At 43.6% G+C, this 21,965-nt stretch overlaps 1 protein-coding gene across 7 annotated transcripts; it reads right to left on the bottom strand.

Moving 5' to 3' along the window:
* Window positions 1-522: 522 nt before the first annotated feature.
* On the bottom strand, window positions 523-16,057 carry Snrpd1 (small nuclear ribonucleoprotein D1 polypeptide). 7 transcript variants are annotated; one of them, XM_059246043.1, is made up of 5 exons: window positions 15,894-16,057; window positions 12,804-12,947; window positions 9,579-9,655; window positions 4,876-5,067; window positions 523-705 (listed from the first exon to the last, which is right to left on the bottom strand). In XM_059246043.1, exons 3-5 carry the CDS (start codon window positions 9,646-9,648, stop codon window positions 629-631), a joined length of 339 nt encoding a protein of 112 aa, XP_059102026.1. In that variant the 5' UTR covers window positions 9,649-9,655; window positions 12,804-12,947; window positions 15,894-16,057; the 3' UTR covers window positions 523-628. The 7 variants fall into 7 exon arrangements, with proteins under 7 accessions (XP_059102026.1, XP_059102027.1, XP_059102028.1 ...); XM_059246044.1 differs by having other exon boundaries at window positions 12,804-12,931; XM_059246045.1 differs by lacking the exon at window positions 15,894-16,057 and adding an exon at window positions 15,365-15,706 and having other exon boundaries at window positions 12,804-12,931.
* Between the last annotated feature and the right edge of the window lie 5,908 nt (window positions 16,058-21,965).

The raw sequence follows: 21,965 nt of genomic DNA, 5'->3' as shown, positions 1-21,965 counted from the left end.
CTTAGCTTGGGACCTTTTCTCAGTACAATCTCATCTTGCTTCCTCTGCATCTGGCTGGCAACTCCTGACTCGAGGTGTGGTTATTCTATTGATAACTTTTCAAAACACATTAACAATGACAAAATCAATGTTTTTTGTTTGTTTGTTTGTTTTCCCAACACAGGGTTTCTCTGTGCAGCCCTGGCTGTCCTGGAATTCAGAGATCCGCCTATCTCTGCCTTCTGAGTGCTGGGACTAAAGGTGTCCACCACGGGCTGGCAAAAACCATAGATTTTTTTTTTCTTTTACCAGTAAGGTTGGTTCCATATAGTAAAACTAAGAGTGAATTTTAGATGCCATCCCATAAGGACTCTGTTGAAATACCAGGAGTTTCAGCTCAAAAGGGGCACCACATAATGTACTCAAAGAAATTAATGCATGTTCAGTGCACATATATTTCATGTGACTGAAGCCAGGAACTGAATATACTGTGTTGCGTACATAAGAGACACTGAAACTTTGATTTGATAATCAGCAGACAACTCCATCCCCACACTTAACGTTTATTAAAAATTGACAAACAAACAAAACCTGTACAAAAACTATCCCCCAATTCCTTATCACTTTGAAACAGCAATCTTGAAAGACATTATCGCCTAGGACCCCCTCTTCCTCTTCCGCGACCACGTCCTCTTCCTCTACCTCGGCCTCGACCTCTTCCTGCAACTGGGGAAAAAGTAAAACAAAGCAGGTGAAATTCTCTTTAATAGTCATAGTATCCAGACTTACCCTGCCCCCTTTCCTACCCACACCTCTTAAATTAGCAGCTACACTAAGATATCTTGAACTCAGCTTCTCTCGAACATGACCACTTACCACCATCGTGTAAAACCAAGAAGGGCCAGCAGGGGGACAATTTACACCCTGTGCTAGATTTCTGCTTAATGAATCGAAGCCAAGCAAGTTAATTCAAAATAAAGAAACTCTAAGTACATTATACCAAATAACAATCTAATAACATCAGAGCCTGAAAACTTGTTTGGCTCAACCATAACTTAGTACTTTAACCCACAGCCATAAACTTAACATCATGAGGACAAAAAAGCAAAGACAGAGAAGAAACCACAGCACACCTGCTTGGTGTACTCAGATTGAGATGTTTATTTCCCCCTGGTGGTCAGAATCAAACCCAGGGCCTCATACAGGAAGGTCAGCCAAGTGTTCTATCACTGAGCCATAACCCCACACCCCTGTGAAGTCATCCATTCACTCATTTTAGGATATGGTCTTTGTGATGGTTTGAAAGAAAATGGCCCCCAAAAGGAGCGGCACTAATAAGACCTATGGCTTTGCAGGAGTAGGCATGGCTTTTTTGGAGGAAGTGTGTCACTGTGGAAACAGGCTCTGAGGTCTCATAGATAATCAAGCCACACCCAATGTCTCATACCACTTCCTGTTGCCTACAATTCAAGATGTAGGACACTCAGCTACTACTCCAGCACCATATCTGTCTGCACACCACGTCACACCATGATGAAAATGGACTAAACTTCTGAAAATGTAAGCAAAACCAATTGAATGCTTTTCCTTGTAAGAATTGCCGTGGTTGGGGCTGGAAAGATGGTTCAGAGGTTGAGAGCACTGGCTACTCTTCCAGAGGTCTTGAGTTCAATTCCCAGCAACCACATGGTGACTCACAACCATAATGAGATCTGGTGCCCTCTTCTGGTGTGCAGGCATACATGCAGGCAGAACACTGTATATATAATAAATACGTTTAAAAAAAAAAAGTTGCTGTGGTCACAGTGTTTCTTCACAGCAATGGAAACCCTAAGACAGTCTCTTCTAACACTGGCTGTCTTGAACCTCACTTTGTAGACCAGGCTGTTCTCAAACCTCTCAAGTGCTGGGATTACAGGTGTGCATTTAGTAAAGGAAGAATAGCTTCTAAAAAAACTAGGATCTTTAGATACAAAGAGTAAGATGATACAAGGCAGGAGACTGAAAACAAAAATCAAAGTTGGCATTCCTTATGGACGTCATTTAGACTGACAGTCTGCCTCCTCAGCCTGCAAAGCTTGTCACTGGTTCCTTGACAAGCAGGTAGGAAAGAGAAAGCAGAAGGAATCAAAAGACACTGACACAGAAAGGCTTGAGATTTAGAAAAACAGCAGCCTAAGGTGAGGACTTAAAGGGACAGATTAAATCAGTGCTTTTTAAGCTATGCATTAAAATTTTTTATGGAAAAAAAAAGGAAACTCAAGAGCATTTTTTTATTGTTATAACTAATTCTAGTAGGATACAACACATTTCTGGGTGGAAAGCAAAAAAATTTAAAAAAAACAAAAAACAAAAAAAACCCCTCAACATCAACATATTAAACATCTATAAAATAATGGCCCTTTTCTCCTACCCTACTCTTTTTTTGTTTGTTTGTTTGGTTGGCTTTTGTTTTGTTTTGTTTTCTGAGACCAAGTTTCTCTATATAACAGCCCTGGCTGTCCTGGAACTTGCTCTGTGGACCAGGCTGGCCTCAAACTAACAGAGATCTGCCTGCCTATACCTCCTGAATGCTGGAATTAAAGCTCCTGCCCTACCCTTACACTGCTGGCTGATAGCCATGTCTCCCAAAGCAGATGCTGTGGTTCCAATATGAAAAGTCCTCCACAGACTCACTCGCATGTACCAGTTGGTCTCCAGTTGGTAGAACTGTTTGCCAGATCACCTTCTGCTTCCTGCCTGTGCACACAGTGTAACAGGACAAGAGTCTGCTCCCGGAGTTCTGCTTTCTCCAGGGTAATGGAATGTAACCCCTTGAACTACCAGCTACAACAGTGGTTCTCAACCTTCCTGATGCTGTGACCCTTTAATACAGTTCCTCATGTTGTGGTGACCCCAACCATAAAATTATTTCATTGCTACTTCATAACTGTAATTTTGCTACTGTTATGAATCATAATATGAGTATCTGAGTTTTCAGATGGTCTCAAGTGGCCCCTGTAAAAGGGTCACTTGACACCCCCCCACACACACACACACAAACACACAGGGGTTCTGACCTACATGTTGACAGCTGCCAAACTAGACTAAAGCTTTCTTTCCTTAAGCTGCTTCTTGTCGGGTATTTTCTCACAGAAACAAGGAAAGTAGCTCAATACAGTAGGAAACAGAAATCTTTCCATGAGAAAAACAGCTCTAAGATAGACTTCCAGATCCCGAAACTTTGAATCTACCTAGTGAAGAGGCCAACTTACTTTGGAATCCTGTAGAAGCTGAGACTGGTGGAACAAGACTAAAAGACCAGTTACTTACGGAGGCTGAGCAGGAGGGTCACAAGTTCAAAGCTAGACTGGACTAATACCAAGAACTATTCAAAATGAAAGTAAAATGGGGTGCAGTGAGATGGCTCAGCAGGAACAGGTTCTTGCTGCAAAGCCTGCTAACTGAAGTTCAATCCCCAGAACCTACATGGTGGGAGGCGAATCATCTCCTGCAAGCTGTCCTCACTTCCACACACATCACAAACAGATGTGCCCAAACTCTCAGGCACGTGCACGCACACAAGTACATAAATAACTGAACATAAAAATAAAAAAGCAAAATGATGAGAATGTAGTTAAGTAGTAGAGTGCTTATCTTTTAGGTATAAAATCCTAGGTTTAATCTTCCAATATTGGCTCTCAATAAATTAAAATTATTTGTTTTATTATCACATGTGTATATGTCATTCAAGATGTGTATGTGTACACTTGAGAACATGCCACACTGTACATGTGGAAGCCAGAGTAAAACTTTTGGGATTGGTTTCTCTTTCCACGGTGGATTTGGAGATTAAACTCAGGTCATCAGGCTTGCATGGCAAGTAATTTTACTCTCTGAGCCATCTCAAGTGTCTTTAAAAATAAATATTTATGGGTGGTGGCAGCACACACCTTTAATCTCAGCACTCGGGAGGCAGAGGCAGGCAGATCTCTGTGAGTTCAAGGCCAGTCTAGTCTACAGAGTGAGTTCCAACACAGCCACGGCTACACAGAGAAACCCTATCTCCACACTCCCCTCCCCCATGTGTGCCCCCAAAGGAGAAAACAATTAATGGTCTATCAATAATACAAACTATGAGTGTGGTCGTTTGAAAGAAAATGGCTCCCAAAGAGAGTGGCACTAACAGGGGGTGTGGCCCTGTAAGAGTAGGTATGGTCTTGTTGGAGGAAGTGTGCTACTTTGGAGGCAGGCTTTGAGGTATCATTTATCCTCAAACCACACCCAGTAAAACAGTTCACTTCATGCTGCCTTCTGATCAAGATGTAGCCACTACCTGACTGCTTGCATACCACTATGTCCCACCATGATGATAATGAACTAAACCTCTGAAAATGTAAGCCACCCCAATTAAATGTGTTTCCTTATAAGAGCTGTGGTCATGGTGTCTCTTCACAACAGTAGAAACCCAAAGACAGACAGCAACAGAATAACAGGATCTTATAAAAACTCAAAGAAGGCTTGAGAATAAAGTATGTGCCGACAGAGAACAAGATCAAGGCTATTTCCCAGAAGCTAGAACAAAAAGGCACAGAGATGAGAAAAGAACAGCTAAAAGGCCCAGTTATCATGAATCCCAAGGAGAACAAAAAGGAAATCACCAAATTTAATGTTTTCTTAGCTGTATGGGCAAGAAAATTCACAATGAATTTTCACGAAGTATCTAAAACAAGAGGAAAGGGAAGCTGTGCAGCCTCCAAATCTAGAATCCACTGAGGAAAAGACAGCAGAGAAGCATGAGTAGCACTCATGAGTATTGACGTTCCAAGCAAGAAAACAGCCTTGTTGTTCAGAAATGTATTTGCGAGAGTAAATGAAGATTTAAATACACTGTACACAAAACACCATTACACTTACCAGCTTCCCTTTTCTTAGACTTCACCTTAGGTTCCACATCCACAAGTAATGTGTCCAGAGGTAAGCTGTCTGGTAGAATAAAGTACCGAATGTTATTTCCTCGGATGCTCAAGGTTTCCAACTGCACAGGTTCTCTGTTCTTCAGGGTCATTTTCACAGCTTTAAGGTGTGTATTCATGCTGACATCTACACCTGAAGGAGGGAAAGCAGAGCACTCACCAGCATGATAAAGAAGGCAAGTTATCTTGCCACAGTTGAAATCATACCCAAGGCTGGGAAGATGGTTCTGGTTAAGAGCACTGACTGCTCTTCCAGAGGACCTGGTTCAATTCCCAGCACCAACATGGCAGCTCACACCTGTCTGTAACTCCAAGATCGGACACCCTCACACAGAAAGTAAAACATGCAGGCAAAACACCAATGCACATAAAATAAATTAAAAAACAAAAAACAGAATCAAGAAACTTAAAAAAGAGAGAGAAAGAAAGGAAGAAGGGAAGGAGGGAGGGAGGGAGGGAGGGAGGGAGGGAGGGAGGAAAGAAGGAAGGAAGGAAGGAAGGCAGGCTGGCCAGGTGGTGGTGGTGCACGCCTTTAATCCCAGCACTCAGGAGGATCTCTGCGAGTTCGAGGCCAGCCTGTTCTACAGAGCTAGTTCCAGGACAGGCTCCAAAGCTACACAAAGAAACGCTGTCTTGAAATACCAAAAAAAAAAAAAAAAAAAAAAAAAGCACTGGCTGTTATTCCAGAAGTCCTGAGTTCAATTCCCAGCAACCACATGGTTGCTCACAACCATCCGTAATGAGATGTGATACCCTCCTTTGGCATGCAGGCATCCACACAGACAGAACACTGCATACATAAGAAATAAATCCATCTTTAAAAAAAGAAAAGAGTATTATCTGGTATGTTAAGTGCAAGTTTCTGAGACAACTTAATACATACGCAATGGGGTGGGGGCAATATAAATCAGTAATTTTTCCTTCATAAAAACTTTTCCTAGCCACAATACCACTGTACAGAGCTAAGTGCATGTGCAGAACTGAAGGGAACTGGATGCACTGGTGGTGTGGTTAAGTCACACTTGCAATCTCAGCATTCAAGAGGGAGACAGAGGAGTGCTGAGTTCAAGGAGAGTCTGGACTACAGAGAAAGAACCTATCGGAAGGCAAAGGAAATGAATGTAACAAGCTGTGAAGGAACCATGAATACTGTGTATACCTTACGTCCACTACTTTCAGAACCAAATTCTTGTCCCAGGATTGGATAGTGTTTATGGCACAATCCTCCCACTGTCACCTAATTTCCTTACCAACATTCTATCAAGCTGTTTTCGCTCTTCTTTTTTAAGACCTAAGGTATTTTTTCCTATCACTAGGAACTCCCCCCACCTTCCTGAGACGAAGTCTATCTATGCACCCCAGGATGACCTCAGACTTGTGATTTCCTGTCCAAGTCCTCCTAGTGCTTGGTCTACAGGCAAACACCACCACACCCAGCTTAACATGTCTATTTATTTACTTAAAAAAAAAAAACACATGTATTGTAGCCGGGTGGCAGTGGTGTACACCTGTAATCCCAGCACTCAGGAGGCAGAGTCAGGCAGATCTCTGTGAGTTCAAGGCCAGCCTGGTCTACAGAGCCAGGTCCAGGACAGGTACCAAAACAACACAGAGAAACCCTGTCTTGAGAAAAAACAAAACAAACAAAACAAAAACAAAAAAAACATGTATTTTTAGGAGCCAGAGAGGTGGCTCAATAGTTCAAAGTGCAGGGCTCTTGCAGAGGACCAAATTGTTCCCAGGACCCACATTAGGAGGCTCGTAACTAACTGCCCGTAACTTCAGCTCCAGAAGGATCCAGTGCCTCTGGCCCCCAAAGGCACCTGCACTCACATACATACATAATTAAAAATAAAATCCTAGGGGCTGGAGAGATGGCTCAGCAGTTGAGAGCACTGGCTACTCTTCCAGAGGATCTGAGTTAAATTCTCAGCACCCACATGGCAGCTCACACCTGTCTGTAGCTCCAGTTCCAGGGTTTCTGACATCCTCACACAGACATACACACAGGTAAAACACCAATGAATATAAAATAAATTTTTTAAATTAAAAAAAAATGAAATCTTTAAAGATTCTGTATGTATTACTATGTGTGTACATGATTCTATGTGTGTGCACACGCACAAATTCAAATCAACACTGGGTGTCTTCTTCAATTGTTCTCCATTTCTTTCTTTTTCTCTTTTTTCAGAGCTGAGGACCAAACCCAGTGCCTTCCACTGAGCTAAATCCCCAACCCCATATTTTTTTCTTTTTTTTCCAAGACAGGGTTTCTCTGTGTAGTTTTGGCGCCTTTCTTGGAACTCGCTCTGTAGCCCAGGCTGGCCTCGAACTCACAGAGATCCCCCTGCCCCTGCCTCCCGAGTGCTGGGATTAAAGGCATGAGCCACCACCACCCAGTTTGTTCTCCACTTTTAATTTATTTGTATGAGTATGGGTAGGTGGGAAGGCAGGTGCCTATGTGCTATGGTGCATGTCTAGAGATCAGGACAACTTACAGCAATCAGTTCTCTACTTCCTCTGTGAGGATCCCGAGGAACAAACTCAGTTGTCAGGCTTGGCAGCAGACACCTTTACCCACATGGCTGAGCTGGCACTCTCCACCTTGTTGTTGAGACAGGGTCTCTCACATATAAGTACCCAACTTTTTTGGAAGCTGGGATGTGAACTCAGGTTCTCAAGCCTGAACAATAAGCACTTTACCAACCGGGTCATTTCTCTAGTTCTTATGTCTTTAATCTCAACACTCAGGAGGCAGATCTCTGTGAGTTCAAGGCCAACCTTGTCTACAGAACAAGTTCCAGAACAGCCAGAGCTGTTACACAGAGAAACCTTGACTCAGAAAACCAAAACAAGCAGGGCGGTGGAGGGGGGGGGGGGGCACAGGCCTTTACTCCCAGCACTCAGGAGGCAGAGGCAAATGGATCTTTCAGTTCAAGGCCAGCCTGGTCTTCAGATCGAGTTCCAGGACAGCCAGGGCTACAGAGAAAATCTATCTCGAAAAATAACAAAAAAGAAAAAAACAAAACAACAAATCCTTTCCCCCTCCATGTCCTCCGTCTCCTAGAGACACTGATTTATGTATGAAAGGTGGAACAGAGAGACTTACAATCTCTTATATTCTAAGAACTACACATTAAGTCATACTAATCAAGACTCTCACTACCTCCAAGGCAGATAGTACACTGTGATGACTGAGCACATGATCATATATGTGTGTATGTTCATGTAAGATACAGAAGTCTCAATAGTGATTGTCCAGTAGAGGGAATGAGATCTTTATTAAATTTTGTTCTCTCAGTTAACTGAAACTTTCCTCCTAGGACATCTATTTACTAAGCACCTATTATGTATTTGGTGAAATCTGTGTTAGGTTTTTTTGTATTCCAGCTTTCATTGTTAGATTTTGACTTAAAGGAAATAAAGCAAGAATGCCATTCTGGGGGTTGGGGCCAGCTGGTAGAATATTTTCTTAGCATATATGAAGTCTTGGTTTCAACCACCACTACCACATAAAAGGGGTGTGGTAGTGCACACTTGTAATCCTAGCACTCAGGAGCTGGAGGCAGGAAAACCAGAAGGCCATCCTCAACCATACACAATAAGTTTGAGACCAGTTCTGTGATACATAAGACCCTGTATCTAAAAATGGGAGGGAAAAAAAACCACTACCACAACAAAACCCACCCGAGCTCTCCCACAATGCCCAACAGTGTTCTACAGGGACCAGACCAGATCACTACTCAGGACACTTTACTAAAGGCAGCAACTCTATTTCCTGAGATATGGTGCCAGACCATACAAAACTTAATAGGTAAGTTCATTCACAACTGCTACTATAAAGTTCTAGAACAGCCATAAAACGACATCCCATCATGTCTCCTTGTTTACTAAAACACTGGACCTACACGAGAATAGGAACACATACTAAGGTACTATTTTCTCTTGATAATCACTTCTTCATTTTTTTTAAAAGTCTTTTGGAATACCTACTATTAGCAAAGAAATAAAAACTGGCTGGGCAGCAGTGGCACGTGCACCTTTAATCCCAGCACTCGGGAGGCAAAGCCAGGTGGATCTCTGTGAGTTCAAGGCCAGCCTGGGCTACAGAGCGAGATCCAGGAAAGGCACCAAAGCTACACAGAGAAACCCTGTCTCGAAAAAGCAAATAAATAAATAAAAATAAAGACTGGAACATGGAAGAGGGATAGGTGGCAGTAAGAAAGCAGTAGGGGAACAGGAGAGGTTAACGAAGGAAGATAAAAATGCAGTAGTGTGTATGAAAATACTGTAATGATATCAATCATACATATATAATTAACAGACTAATAAAAATTACAGTCAAATGTGAAAAACAAACATAATAAAAGTGTAAAGTCTCAAATGTGTTTTGGAAGAAGCAACATTCTTTGCAGAGGAACACACAAGCAAAAGTATACATACAAGCTATAAAAACAAGAGCACCTGGCAATTTGGTTTGGTTGTAGCACAAGAATATGAGGCTTAACTAAGGCCCATTCAGTAATTCAGACAAAAAGAATGAGGACCTTCAATACAACAATGCTCACTAAGCAACCAAAAACTATCCAGCAGGTGACCATGGGGAGAAAAGCGAACATTATAGAAACAGTGCGGCCTCCTCACCTGTGATTGTTCCATGGACTTGTGTTCCATTCTTCAACTCAATGGTTACAGTTTCATGACTCAATTTCATCAAAAATCTATAAAACAAAAAGTCCTAAATTTTTACCTGTAAAATTTAGAAGTCTTTTTGTGAAACTGGTAGGGTGAAATTGCAAGAGTTCAATATCAACATCAAAATGTTCCTACAACAATTCCTATGGGGTCTGGACATTTGACCCAGCAGTTAAGAACACTTGTTACTCTTGTAGAGGACCCAGTTTGAGTCGCAGAACCCACATGAAAGCTCACAACCATCTGTATCTCAAGTCCTAGGGGATCTGGCAAGCTGTGGTGCGCACACATGCAGATAAAACACTCATACACATAAAATCTTAACAATTTGTATTAATAATGTACAGTGTGTTTAACTTTTCCTGAACTAAACTCTCAAACTTATAAAAGAACAAAGTAATAAACTGTCATTTGGCATCTGTCTACTATAGGTGTGCCCACCTTCTTGGGACCACATTGGGTGAAGAACCATCTTAGGCAACATATTCTATGGGGTGTCCAACCTACAGCCCATGGACTTTAAGAGTATTCAAATGTTTATTTGACACAATAATGTCATCTACAATGTTTGAGTTTGTGATTTTGTGTTGGGCCACATTCATAACTGTCCTGAGCTTTGGACTAGAAAATACTGGAAACTATTACAAATGAAGACAATCAAGATCCTGGAGTAGTATCAAGTGGGTGGGACACTTTTAATTCCAGCACTTGGGAGGCAAAGGCAGATGAGCCTCTGTGAACTGGAGGCAATCCTGGTCTACATAGCAAGTGAGACACTGTTTCAACAAACAACAAAAAGACCCTAGACTAATTTTAAGCCACAAGAAGAAAATAAGAATCATCATCAGTAGCATAAGATTACATGGTAGAAATAAAGAACCTCTCTTTTCTCTTCCTGCATTCTTAGTGAAAAGGGTTATTCTTCTAACCTCTAAGCACATATGTAAGATCCAACTTCAAATAAAGTAGGCCATTCTTCAAGTGTCTAAGTGTCTGTAACACTTAGAGCTTACATAGCAGTTTACACTGGAGATGATTCCTTAAAAATAAATATTCCAAGAGCTATGTCCAAGTCCACTAAATGGAGATGCCAAGTATCCCACTGAATGTTTTCAACTTTTTGTTATTACAAACTCATTTATGCAAGCACTCGCCAATACCAACAATCTTCCAATTTTCTATCTATGCAAAAAAAAAAGTGAGTGTTGGGGGGGGGGGAGACAATAGCAAGATGGCTCAGAGGGTAAAACACATTCTGCCAAGACTAAGGATCCAAGTTTGATCTGTGGAACCAAAATGGAGAGAATCAACTCCCCCTAGGGTCCTTTGACCTTTGTACACACATAGTGATGCCAACCCCCCCCCCCCCAACACACAAATAAATAATTGTAACCTTTTTTTCCCCCTAAACAGGTTTTCTCTGTGTAGCCTTGGTTGTCCTGGAACTCACAGAGATCTGCCTGCCTTTGCCTCCCAAGCGCTAGGATTAAAGGCGTGTGCCACCACCAATGATAATAATTGTAATCTTAAAAAAAAAAAATTGAAAAAATTGAACCAAGCATGGTGGTACCCTTTAATACCAACACCAGGGAGGCAGAGGTTGGTGGATATCAGTGAGTTCAAGGCCAGCCTGGTCTATACAACAAGCTCCAAGCCAGCCAAGACTATATATGGAGACCCTGCCTCAAAAACAATCATCAACAACAAAATTAATTAATTAAAATACTAAGCAGGGCTGGCAGGATGGCTCAGCAGGCAAAAAGCACTTGCTGTTTGTTCAGGCTGAAGACCTGAGTTTTAATCCCTGGAACCCTGGTGGGAGGCAAAACAAACTCCCAAAAGTTGTCTTATAACGTACATGTGCATCTATTGTGTGCATGAACACACACTAAAAGTAATAACGTATTTCCTAATGAGCAAAGCTAGGAAAGATGCATGCTTGTAATCCTAGCACTTGAGGAGTGGGGGCAGAAGGAACAGGAATTCAGGGCTTAGCTGTACAGAGTTTGAAATGAGCCTGGCCAAATGAGAAATGAGACTCTTTAAAAAAAAAAAAGCGGGGGGGGGGGGGGGGGGGGGGGGGCCGGGCCCTAGAGACATGGTTCTGCAGTTGGTCAATTGGTCAAGAGCATTAGCTGCTTACTCCAGAAGACCCACATGCCAGCTCAAAACTATCTGTAACTACCCTAGCTCCAGGGAACCCAATGCTTTCTTCTGGCCTCCACAGACATCAGACCAACATGTGGTATAAAGTCTTTACAATAATGATAATAAAACAGAAAGGAGGAAGAAGAGATAGTGGCAATTTGCCGGGGATTTGGTATCTTTCGTGAATATACAAAAATCTGTATTTCTTAAGAATTGCTTATGCATCATTACGCACTCTCCATCAGTTTGAGTTTTTCTTTTTTATCAGTCCATCACTCATTTGACTACAAACTCCAAGTGCATGCCACCACACCTGGCTTTTTCTTTTCCTTAAAAAATGTTAGTTAAGCCGGGCGGTGGTGGCGCATGCCTTTAATCCCAGCACTCGGGAGGCAGAGCCAGGCGGATCTCTGTGAGTTCGAGGCCAGCCTGGACTACCAAGTGAGTCCCAGGAAAGGCGCAAAGCTACACAGAGAAACCCTGTCTCAAAAAACCAAAAAAAAAAAAAAAAAAAAAAAATGTTATTTAAGCTGGGTGGCAGCGGCGGCACATGCCTTTAGTCCCAGCACTCGGGAGGCAGAGGCAGGTGGATCTCTGTGAGTTTGAGGCCAGAATGGTCTACAAAGAGTTCCAGGACAGCCAAGGCTACACAGAGAAAACCTGTCTCAAAAAACAAACAGAGAAAGTCTATATTTTTTATTTTCTGAGTATGAGTGTTTTGCCTGTTGGATGTACATGTGCAACACGTGTGTCCCGGGTGCCCACAGATGCCAAAAGAGGTCATCAGATTCCCTGGCACTGCAGTTAGACAGCTGTGGGTCCTAGGAACTGAACCTAGATCCTCTGGAAGAGCAACCAGTGCTCTTAACCTGAGTCATCTCTCCAGCCCCCTGGCTTTTTTCTGTCCATTTGATTCTGTTAGGACCCTTTTGGAGCTCAGGCTTTAAGTTGATCTTTCCCACACCAGGACTGCAAAAACATTCTCTTCTTTTACTTTTACATATTTAGAAATGTAATGTAACCTACCAGGAATTCTTCTCTTTCTTGTCTGTTCTAAGGAACAAATCTGCCTTTATAATTCTCCCGTTGGACGGCAGTCTGTCCTTCATTTCATCTACTCTTCTTCTGCCCTAATTTCTTTTTATCATGATATACTGCAAAGGAAGAAAACTGAAGGGTGACAAACTATTAAAATGTTGCCATTTCTCCCTTTCTTTCTCTTCAGTATTTACACTTTCACCTTGTCATCTGAAAGTAAGGTGCTGGCATTAGTAAGGACCCTAACACCACAACTTCACACTACAACTGGACAGCGCACCGAGCAGACACTTCATGTTTAGACTTTCTAGTCTATCATTCACTTCACAATTACATGCAGTAAAGTAACTCTACAGCATCACCCATGCTTTACTTTAGCCAAATGGTCACGGAATGACAATTCTACACTATCATCTAACAACACTTTATATTCAAATTTTCTAGTCTATCTTCTTTTTCTACAATAGCCTTCGTAAACTACTGCAGTGTCCACTACATTAAACTGCACAAGTACCTAGCCCATTCTCCCTACCATTCTACTATGAAGGCGAGTAGCAAGGCCTTTCTATAGGTAACACTGGATTATAACAAATACTGAGCACAGGCTCAATGTTTCAGCAACTAAAGGAAATCTAACCTTAAAAAAATTATTTCGTCAAGCATGGGAGCAAAGTTTTTTTTTTTTTTTTTTTTAAACTGGAGCTGAGGACTGAACCCAGGGCCTTGCGCTTGCTAGGCAAGCACTCTACCACTGAGCTAAATCCCCAACCCCGAGAGCAAAGATCTTTAATCCCAGCACTCAAGAAACAAACTATTTCAGAAAGAAGGGGGTGTGGGAAAACAGAGTCCTGTTGTGGAGATAATATTCTGCTAAAGAATTCCCTTAAGATATCTAGGCATGGGGCTGGAGAGATGGCTCAGAGGTTAAGAGCACTGACTGCTCTTCCAGAGATCCTGAGATCAATTCCTGGCACCCACATGGTGGCTCACAGCCATCTATAATGAGATCTGGTGCCCTCTTCTGGTGTGCAAGGTTACATGGAGGCAAAATGTTGTATACCTAATAAATAAATAAATAAATCTTAAAAAAAAAAAGATATCTAGGCACAGACTTGTAATCTCAGTTACTTAGGAGACTGAGGCAGGATGATTGCAAGTCTGAAGTCAGCCTGGAGTGACTTCTAGTACAACTTGGTGACATTCTGCCTCAATTTTCCAGTGAATCCTTCATTTTGTGAATTATCTTAGAGATCCCCCTGCCTCTGCCTCTGCCTCTGGAATGCTGGGATTCACAGTGTGTACCATCACACCTGGCTTCGAATTCTCATTCATATTCATTCTCTCTCTCTCTCTCTCTCTCTCTCTCCAAGACAGGGTTTCTCTGTGTAGCCTTGGCTGTCCTGGAACTAGCTCCGTAGACCAGGCTGGCCTGGAACTCAAGAGATCTACCTGCCTCTGCCTCCTGAGTGCTGGGATTAAGGGTGTGCGCCACCATTGCCAGGCTCGAATTCTTTTTAATACAAGTGGGACATCAGAACAGTCAGGTACATGGAGTCCTTCAGTATCTAAATTCTCACTAGTTAACCAGAAAACCAAAGAGAAATGGACAGTGACAGGTATCTTCATTTGTAAAAATAAGAAAATTAGCAATTTATTAGATGACAGACCAATTAAGAGAAAAGTAGCCAGGAAGGCTCACTGCCTGGGTTTGGGCAAGGTGGTAACAGGATAAAGACCCATCACAGTCCCATTAACTGACGCACAAATAAGAAAGCCCACTGAAAATGCAAACTAAACCATTTTCATGAGGCAAAATATATTCTCCTCTAAGAAAAAATTTCTCTATTGTGCACTACAAAAAATAGGACTCAGTCATTAAAAAAAAAAAAAAAAAAAAAAAAAAAAGCACATCAGCGGGAGGTGATGGTGCACACCTCTAATCCTAGCACTTGGAAGGCAGAGGCAGGTGGATCTCGAGCTCGAGGCCAGCCTGGTCTACACAGCAAGTTCCAGGGCAGCTGAGGCTACCCAGAGAAACCCTGTCTCAAAGCGGAAAAAAAAAAAAATCACATCAGTAACAGAGTGAGCACTTGCCTAGGATGATGGCTGCAGGTCTAGGTAAACTCCCAGCACCATCACCCAAAAGCAGATTTATTGTAACTCAATCTTTAAATGAGAAAAACGTAAGTTACTCCAAATACATTATAGTTCACATTAGGCAGCATGGAAACAGCAACAGTATACTTTATCCCAGTACTAGGAAGGAAGAGGCAGGTGGATCTCTGTGAGTTCGAGGCCATCCTGGCCTACAAAGCGAGTTCCAGGACAGCCAGAGAAGTTACGCAAAGAAACCCACCACCACCCAAAAAAAAAAAAAAAAAAATTTCATGAATTGTGTACAACTACTCCAAGAGGTGCCCAATGGCAGTCTAGTCAACTAAAACAGTTCTTGACTCAACAAGAAACTCAATATTTCTAATAACTGGCTTAGGTATTATACCCTGTTCCAGGCTCGGCCTCGAGTCTATTTAGTTTGGAAGTAATCATACCAGCAAACCAGGCTCCACTAACCGACACAATCAGTGCAATCGGGAGAAATTAACTTGTTAACTTCTGCCTCATCCCGGGACATTATCTTTCGTGAATCGAAAGCCTACATTAACGAGTTACATAGTTCAGATAACCGGTCAAAAGTAAAGGAGAACTTAATCTAAAACGTCTGGCAAATCGGCGTCGTTATTTGCGGATAAAAGCATGCTAGTTTTGAGTTCTCATAGGTGCAAGTAGCCCGACTCGCAAGGAAAACCGGCCACTGTTCCGTTTAAGCCGCGGGATTCGTAGTGGGCAGAGGCAGTTCGGCCCCTCCATTCCGGGAAGCCACGCGGGGCCGCAGCGCGGCGTCCCCCAGCCCGAGCTCCGGCGGGAAGGAGCAGGGCGCGGCGGGCCGGGGCGCCGGAGGCCGTTAGCAGGCCGCGCGCACGCGGCTTTCCCGCCTCCCCGCGGGCGTGGAGGCCCGGCTTCCCGAGCCCGCCCGAGGCCTGTCCCCGCCGCCCTTGCCGCGCCTAGGGACCCTCTCACCTCACGAGCTTCATCCTAGCGGCTCAGCCTCCTTCTGGCCCGACTGGACACGGAATTCAGGACCCCAGGACTCACAGAGTAGACGTATGAATGGCCGGAAGAGCGCGCGGAGGCCTGCGGATGCGCGGCGAAAACGCGGAAGCCGCGCTGTCTTCCGGCCGCCGGGAGAACGACAGCGGCCCCTAGTGACGGGAGGAGTCCTTTGCGCCTTCTGAGCGCGTGAGGCTGGCGGCAGACATCTGCAGGAGGATTCAACAAACGTTTATGATGGCCTGAAGCTTTCACACTGGGAAGGAAGAGAAGTTCTGAGAGAAGCTCTCCAAGACTTAAGTTTGATCCTTGGGACCCGCATGTTGGAAGCAGAGAACTCAGTCCCGCAAGTTGTCCCTAGTTGGTTTGACAACTGAGCTGAGCCAATCAGATCTTTGGACAGAATGGTTTTCCTTTGGGGACATGAATTGTAATAACCCCAGAGCTACTGAGCAGCTTCTTAAAATTAGGAAAACCATTCTCAGGACAGAGTTTTAAATAAACACTTCATTATATAGTAAGTACTTCGATAATTTAAAAAAAATTGTATGTGGATATTTCAGTTGAAGTTAAATAAAGCAATTCAACTCCTTATTTGCAATAACCGCATTGTAACTACTCAGCATCTATAGGTCTCTGATTACAGGGCGGATAATTTCCACAATCACAAGAAGTTTGGATAATACTAGTTTATTATCATATTTGTTTGATTCTTATAATTATTTATTTACTTATTTACTGCACTCAGGAGAATGTAGTGTCAGAAAGCAAAAAAATAGTTTCAGCATCCATTATCTCCAGTACTATGCTTTTTTTCCCCCCACAAAACAGCCCTGTCCCAGTGTATGGGAACTGGTCCCAAGGGCCTGTGAGACCAAAGGAGGGAGCAGGCAAATGGGGATTGCAGTGTGCAGTTCATGGGTGACTCACAACAAATGCATGGGCCTGGGCATCAAGAAAACCACATAGGTCCTTGGGATTTGGGTTAGAAGACAGGTGGGTTATACAATAGGGCAAAAGTTATTTCAGAGCTAGGCACGGTGGTGCAAGTTTGAGGCCGTCATCTATCATATGAGTAGACTATCTCAAACCTTCCCCTCCCCTAAAAAGTGATTTCACCCAAGTCAGACTATACTTGGTTTATCTCAAGCTAATATCAGATCAGAATCAGGCACATTCTTAGGCCAAGCTCTGGTCATAAAGCTTCACACACCTCTCTCATGATTTTGTCTATTTAATGCTGGGAAAACTGACCAGGGTGACTCAGGGGTAATTGTAATAGTTACCACTCAAGATGGTTTCTGTAATGTCAAGATAAACCTATAATCCTTGATTAATATTCATGAACAATTAAATGCCTCCCCCCTTAGTGCCTGGATATGTTTGATGGTTCTTGGCCTCCAGCTCTATGGTGATCCTGTAACAATTAGCTGAGTAGTTAATTAGAAGAGGGAACCAGGAAGGAAGAGCTTGTGGGGTGAAACCTCATTCTTCTGGAATTGGTGACAAGGCAGTGGGCCCTGGTGTCCTCTGCAACTTGAGAGAGAGCAGGGCCCTGTCTGTGTCACTGTGCATGGGGAGAAGATGTACTTCTGACAGGTCTGGAGTGAGGCAAATGGGGGAAGCAAATGAAATGAAAGCTCCTACCTTAGCTAGGCAATCTCTTCCCATTAGGTACCCCTGAAAGTAAAATTAAGTCTGGTGACATGGGTAAGGCAGTCCCCCTACCCCAACAATAGGGAAATGAGAAGGAGAGGTGGGACCCCAAAACTCCCTCAGGACTGAGTAAGTGGCTCAGTGTCCCAAGGAAGGAAATGGATCGCCCCATGCTGCATCCTGGGTTCCCTGTGATCCTGTGGCCAGGCCTAGGAGATCTGCTGGAGGTCTTTGTTTGATGTCCCCATGCCACTGGGTGCACAGGGGCAGTCAGCTGGCCAATTATCTCTCTAGGTGGCATTTCGAAGGCTCAATTGGTGGCCTAAGTAAGGCAGGGTATGCACTAGTCCGCATGGCCTTTTCTGCCATACATTTAAAACAGGGACCTAGAGGCCTCTATACAGCCGCATGGATAGCATGTGCCAGCACTTGGCAATTCTGTTCATGGGCTTTCTCATCTCTCCCATGGTACCTTAAATACCACAGCTGAGACTTCTGCCTGCAAGGTCAGGGACCCTCTCTCCAGATGCTTAGGTTAGCCCTGATGTCCGGAAGCTCTGGGAGACATGAGATGGATTTTATTCCATATTTTAAATTATGGGTTTTTGTTGTTGTTTTGTTTTGTTTTAGCTTTTTATAGTTTTCTGGTTTTAGGGCAGCTTTACAGAGGCCCACCAGGAGGCAGGTTGTAAACTAATCCCTGGCTAGAGAGCCATCTGGATTATTATAATCCCAATGTGGGTCCTGATAGGAAACTCATTTGCATTCATCCTAGCCTGCTTCCAGACCTGCGGCCCACCCAATACCGGAGAGTAGAGCAGAGGTCAGATAGGCAGAGGTTCTTTGGAGTCAGAGATTCCTCAGGTTCAGAAAGGAGGGTAGGGCTGAGGCAATGCCCTATACATGGCACTAGGCCTTAGAGACCTGGCCCTGTGGATCAAGATAGAGCTCTCACACTTAGCATGGAAGACTGGGCTGTATCCATACCTGACTCTGACAGGCACTAGGTCCTCAGCACCCCCCTCTAGACAGCGGTAGTTAGTGAGGATAGAGAAGCTCGGTGGACTACTGAAACTCAAAGGCTCTGGACTTGGAGGCCCCACCGAGACAGGTCTCACTATGTAGCCCAGGCTGGCCTCGGATTCACAGCAGTGCCACCTCAACTTCCTGAATGCTCGTATCACTGAGCACCATGCCCTGCTTTTCAGAGACCACTTAATGCAGCTACCTTGTCTCCGGGAAGTTTCTCCTACCCTGGGAAGTGTTTGTTAGTGGCAGTTGTACATTGTTACTGCTCTAAGAATGACCTAAATGTGAGGAACAGGGCCTGTCTCCCCTCTAGTCCATCTATTGAACACCCAGCCCCTTCATCTACCTATTTAAGAATCCTTGGCCTCCCCAGGGACACTCTTCTGTCTCTGTAATCTGCATTCTACACTTTCAAGTTGCATTTGCTGCTTTGCAAATGGGGACACAGATATGGTTGGCCTGGGGAAGTGACGCTGGGGTGGTGGTGGAGCAACAAGCAATGGGGCACAGCACAGGCAAGGCACTGGGGACAAACACCAGCAATGCCACCCTCAAGGTCCCCTCACTGTGGTGATATATTGTGTACCTAATAATTTGTCCCAGAGGGACAAAGGATTGCCTCTGGACAGAGAGGAGACACATAGGCAAATGGCAGTTTATAAAGGTAAAGGGAGAAATCCCATGTTAGGATGAGGTTTTTTAATTGAATTGGGCATTTTAATTAGGTGAACCACCTAATTAAATCAAAGAGGCCTTTGATTGCTGGACTTTGGTAGTCAGCCTAAGGAAGAGGAAGTGACCAAATAAGGGAATAGACCTTGGTGGCTGGCTTTAGGAATGTCATATAATGGTCTTTAGCAAGGCAGAGGGAATGGGGAGAACGGCAAGGCCTGTCAGAGTCACATGTTTGAGAGGGCTAGTGTCCCTTCAAGGGGTCACTTACAGGAACAGAAATGACACAAAGACAACCATGTCACCAAAGCCCACCCCAGCATAGGTTGAAAGGATAAAAAGAAAGGCCAACTGGGTACCTTTGGTGGGCCCTGCCAAGGTATGTCACTAAGTGAACATGACATGCACAGAAGAGTTAGTGCAAGAGGTTTATTGGGGGCAGTGGAGAGTGAGCTAGTGAAAGGCCATCTCAGAGTGGGGACATTAGAGATGCAGACAGACAGATAGAACAGGTGTTGTAGGATATTATTTTAACTATGTGAGGATGTGTTACATTTGTTTTTGCTACAGAATATTACTTTAACTGTGTAAGGTGTGTTACTTTTGTTTATGCTGCATTTGTTTAATTATGTAAAGATGTGTTGTATTTATTTCATCTTACCGGCCTAAGGCACCTGATTGGTCTAATCAAGAGCTGAATGGCCAATAGTTAGGCAGAGAAAGAGTAGGCGAGGCTGGTGGACAGATGGAATAAAAAAGAGGAGAAATCTAGTCTCCAGAGAGAAGAGAGAGAAACAGAAACAAAAGAAGGAGATAATGAAGAGAAAGAGCGGACACGCCCTGGACCAGCCAGGCAGCGGCCAGTCAGCAGACATGAGAAGCAGTGAAAAGTAAGATATACAGAAAAAGTAAAAAGCCCCAAGGCAATAGGTAGATAAAGAGAAACAGATTAATTTAAGTTAAAAGAGCTAGCCAGAAACGAGCCTAAACTAGGCCGAGCATTCAAAACTAATAAGAAAAGTCTCTGTGTCGGTGGCCCAAAAAAAAAAAAAGCCTGGTGGAAACAGGGAAAAGGCAAGGCACACAAAACAAGAAAGACGAGAGAAGCAGAAGAGGAAAGAGGAGGCAAGAGAGGATAGCAAACTGCAAACTCCTGCAAAGCTGCAGGAAAACGTAATGGAACTCCACTACTGTCACCAAAAGCTACTACTTGGAAAAGTCAAGGACTTCTCCAAAGGTCAAGCCATGGTGATATTGAAGTCTTGGTGATATTTTATTAGTTGGTTCCTACAAGGATTTTCTTGTATGCTATGTGCTTCCAAGAACTCCTAACAGTATATTTATCTAAAATACCTATCAAGCATCCAAGGCCAAACGATCCCCTAAACTAAGGTAACACCCTTGTGGAAACAATGCCTGTCTCCTAGGACAGGCAGATAGCTTTTTATCTCTTGTGCAATTTAAGCTGAGACCCTCCTTTCTTACACATCCTTACTAACATTGTAGACCCCTAACCTCTTACCTAACCACTTCTAGGATGTAGACTGAGCACATAAATCCCCTTTTCTTGATATACTAACTGATGATTAACTCTCAGCTGACCTTCTCCTTTAACCACTCCCTTTTTGGGTTGTAAAAGAAAGCCTGACAGTCACTGCCTGAGGAAAATTCTTACTTGCCTTTATGACCCTGCAGGAGTTCAAGCCTGGTGACCTGGCTGGAGGGGGAAGATTGTGCTGAGGGCCACAGGAATATATCATAAGAACTCAGCTGGTTATGGCAAAGTCACTACCTGAAGGGATCAAGGAATTCATTCAGAGGAAGCCAAATTCCAGGGAGCTTTTGGTGTTACTTGGCTTGTTATATATCAGCTGTATTCTGTTATGAAAATCATGTGTGCCTTCATAGTTTTCCCAATTGACTTTTCCCTAAGAAGGGCTAACAGTGTGGACTGATCACTCTCTGGACATACACATGCAAGGTATTTGGAGAACAGCCTCAGGAAAGGCTTTCTCTGGAATCAGATATCTCCCTTAGCCACTTTCAAGGACTAACAGTAATGACAGTCCACATGCTAGTCTCCTGATTTAAGGTAAATTCCACAAGGAGACACCACCTAGGTCAGGTGGATGTTAAGTAATAGCTTTACCCAATTTAGCTTGGACCCTCCTTTCTTGCAGCCTTACTAACTATAGACCTCTAACTCCTTACCTAACCACTTCTAGGAATATTTAGATAACCTTCTGCACTGACAGCTATGGTCAGCCAGAACCCCAGTTCAAGCCTCCCTGTAATTATCATCATTGGCAGCATCCGGCCAGGTCCATCCCCAGATGGAGGAAAGTACCTTATCAGAGATACCTCTGTACTCTCTAAGAACAGACTTAAGCATCCAGGCTACCTGTTTGAGAAGGCCTGGCAGATGTGCCAATTAAGCTTAACTACCTCCTTTCCCAAATCTTTCCTCTAGTTCCAGATCTTCCTTTAACTATCACCAGAGGCATCTAGCTGTACACAGGTTGCCTAGCAACCGAGCACACCTTCCCCAACACCTTCCCCCACCCTGCAGAAAAACAGCAGATAGCTTGGACAGATAGGAGCCACAGGAAAAAAGAAGGCAGTTTTATTTTCTCCCATTGACCTAGCAACTTACAGATTCTTAACATTTTCTACCAATCACGTTTA

The sequence above is a fragment of the Peromyscus eremicus genome, chromosome 19 (assembly GCF_949786415.1).
Source record: "Peromyscus eremicus chromosome 19, PerEre_H2_v1, whole genome shotgun sequence".
Taxonomy (NCBI): Eukaryota; Metazoa; Chordata; class Mammalia; order Rodentia; family Cricetidae; genus Peromyscus; species Peromyscus eremicus.
The sequence above is the reverse complement of the archived record's forward strand: the minus strand, read 5'-3'. Positions and strand labels throughout refer to the sequence as shown.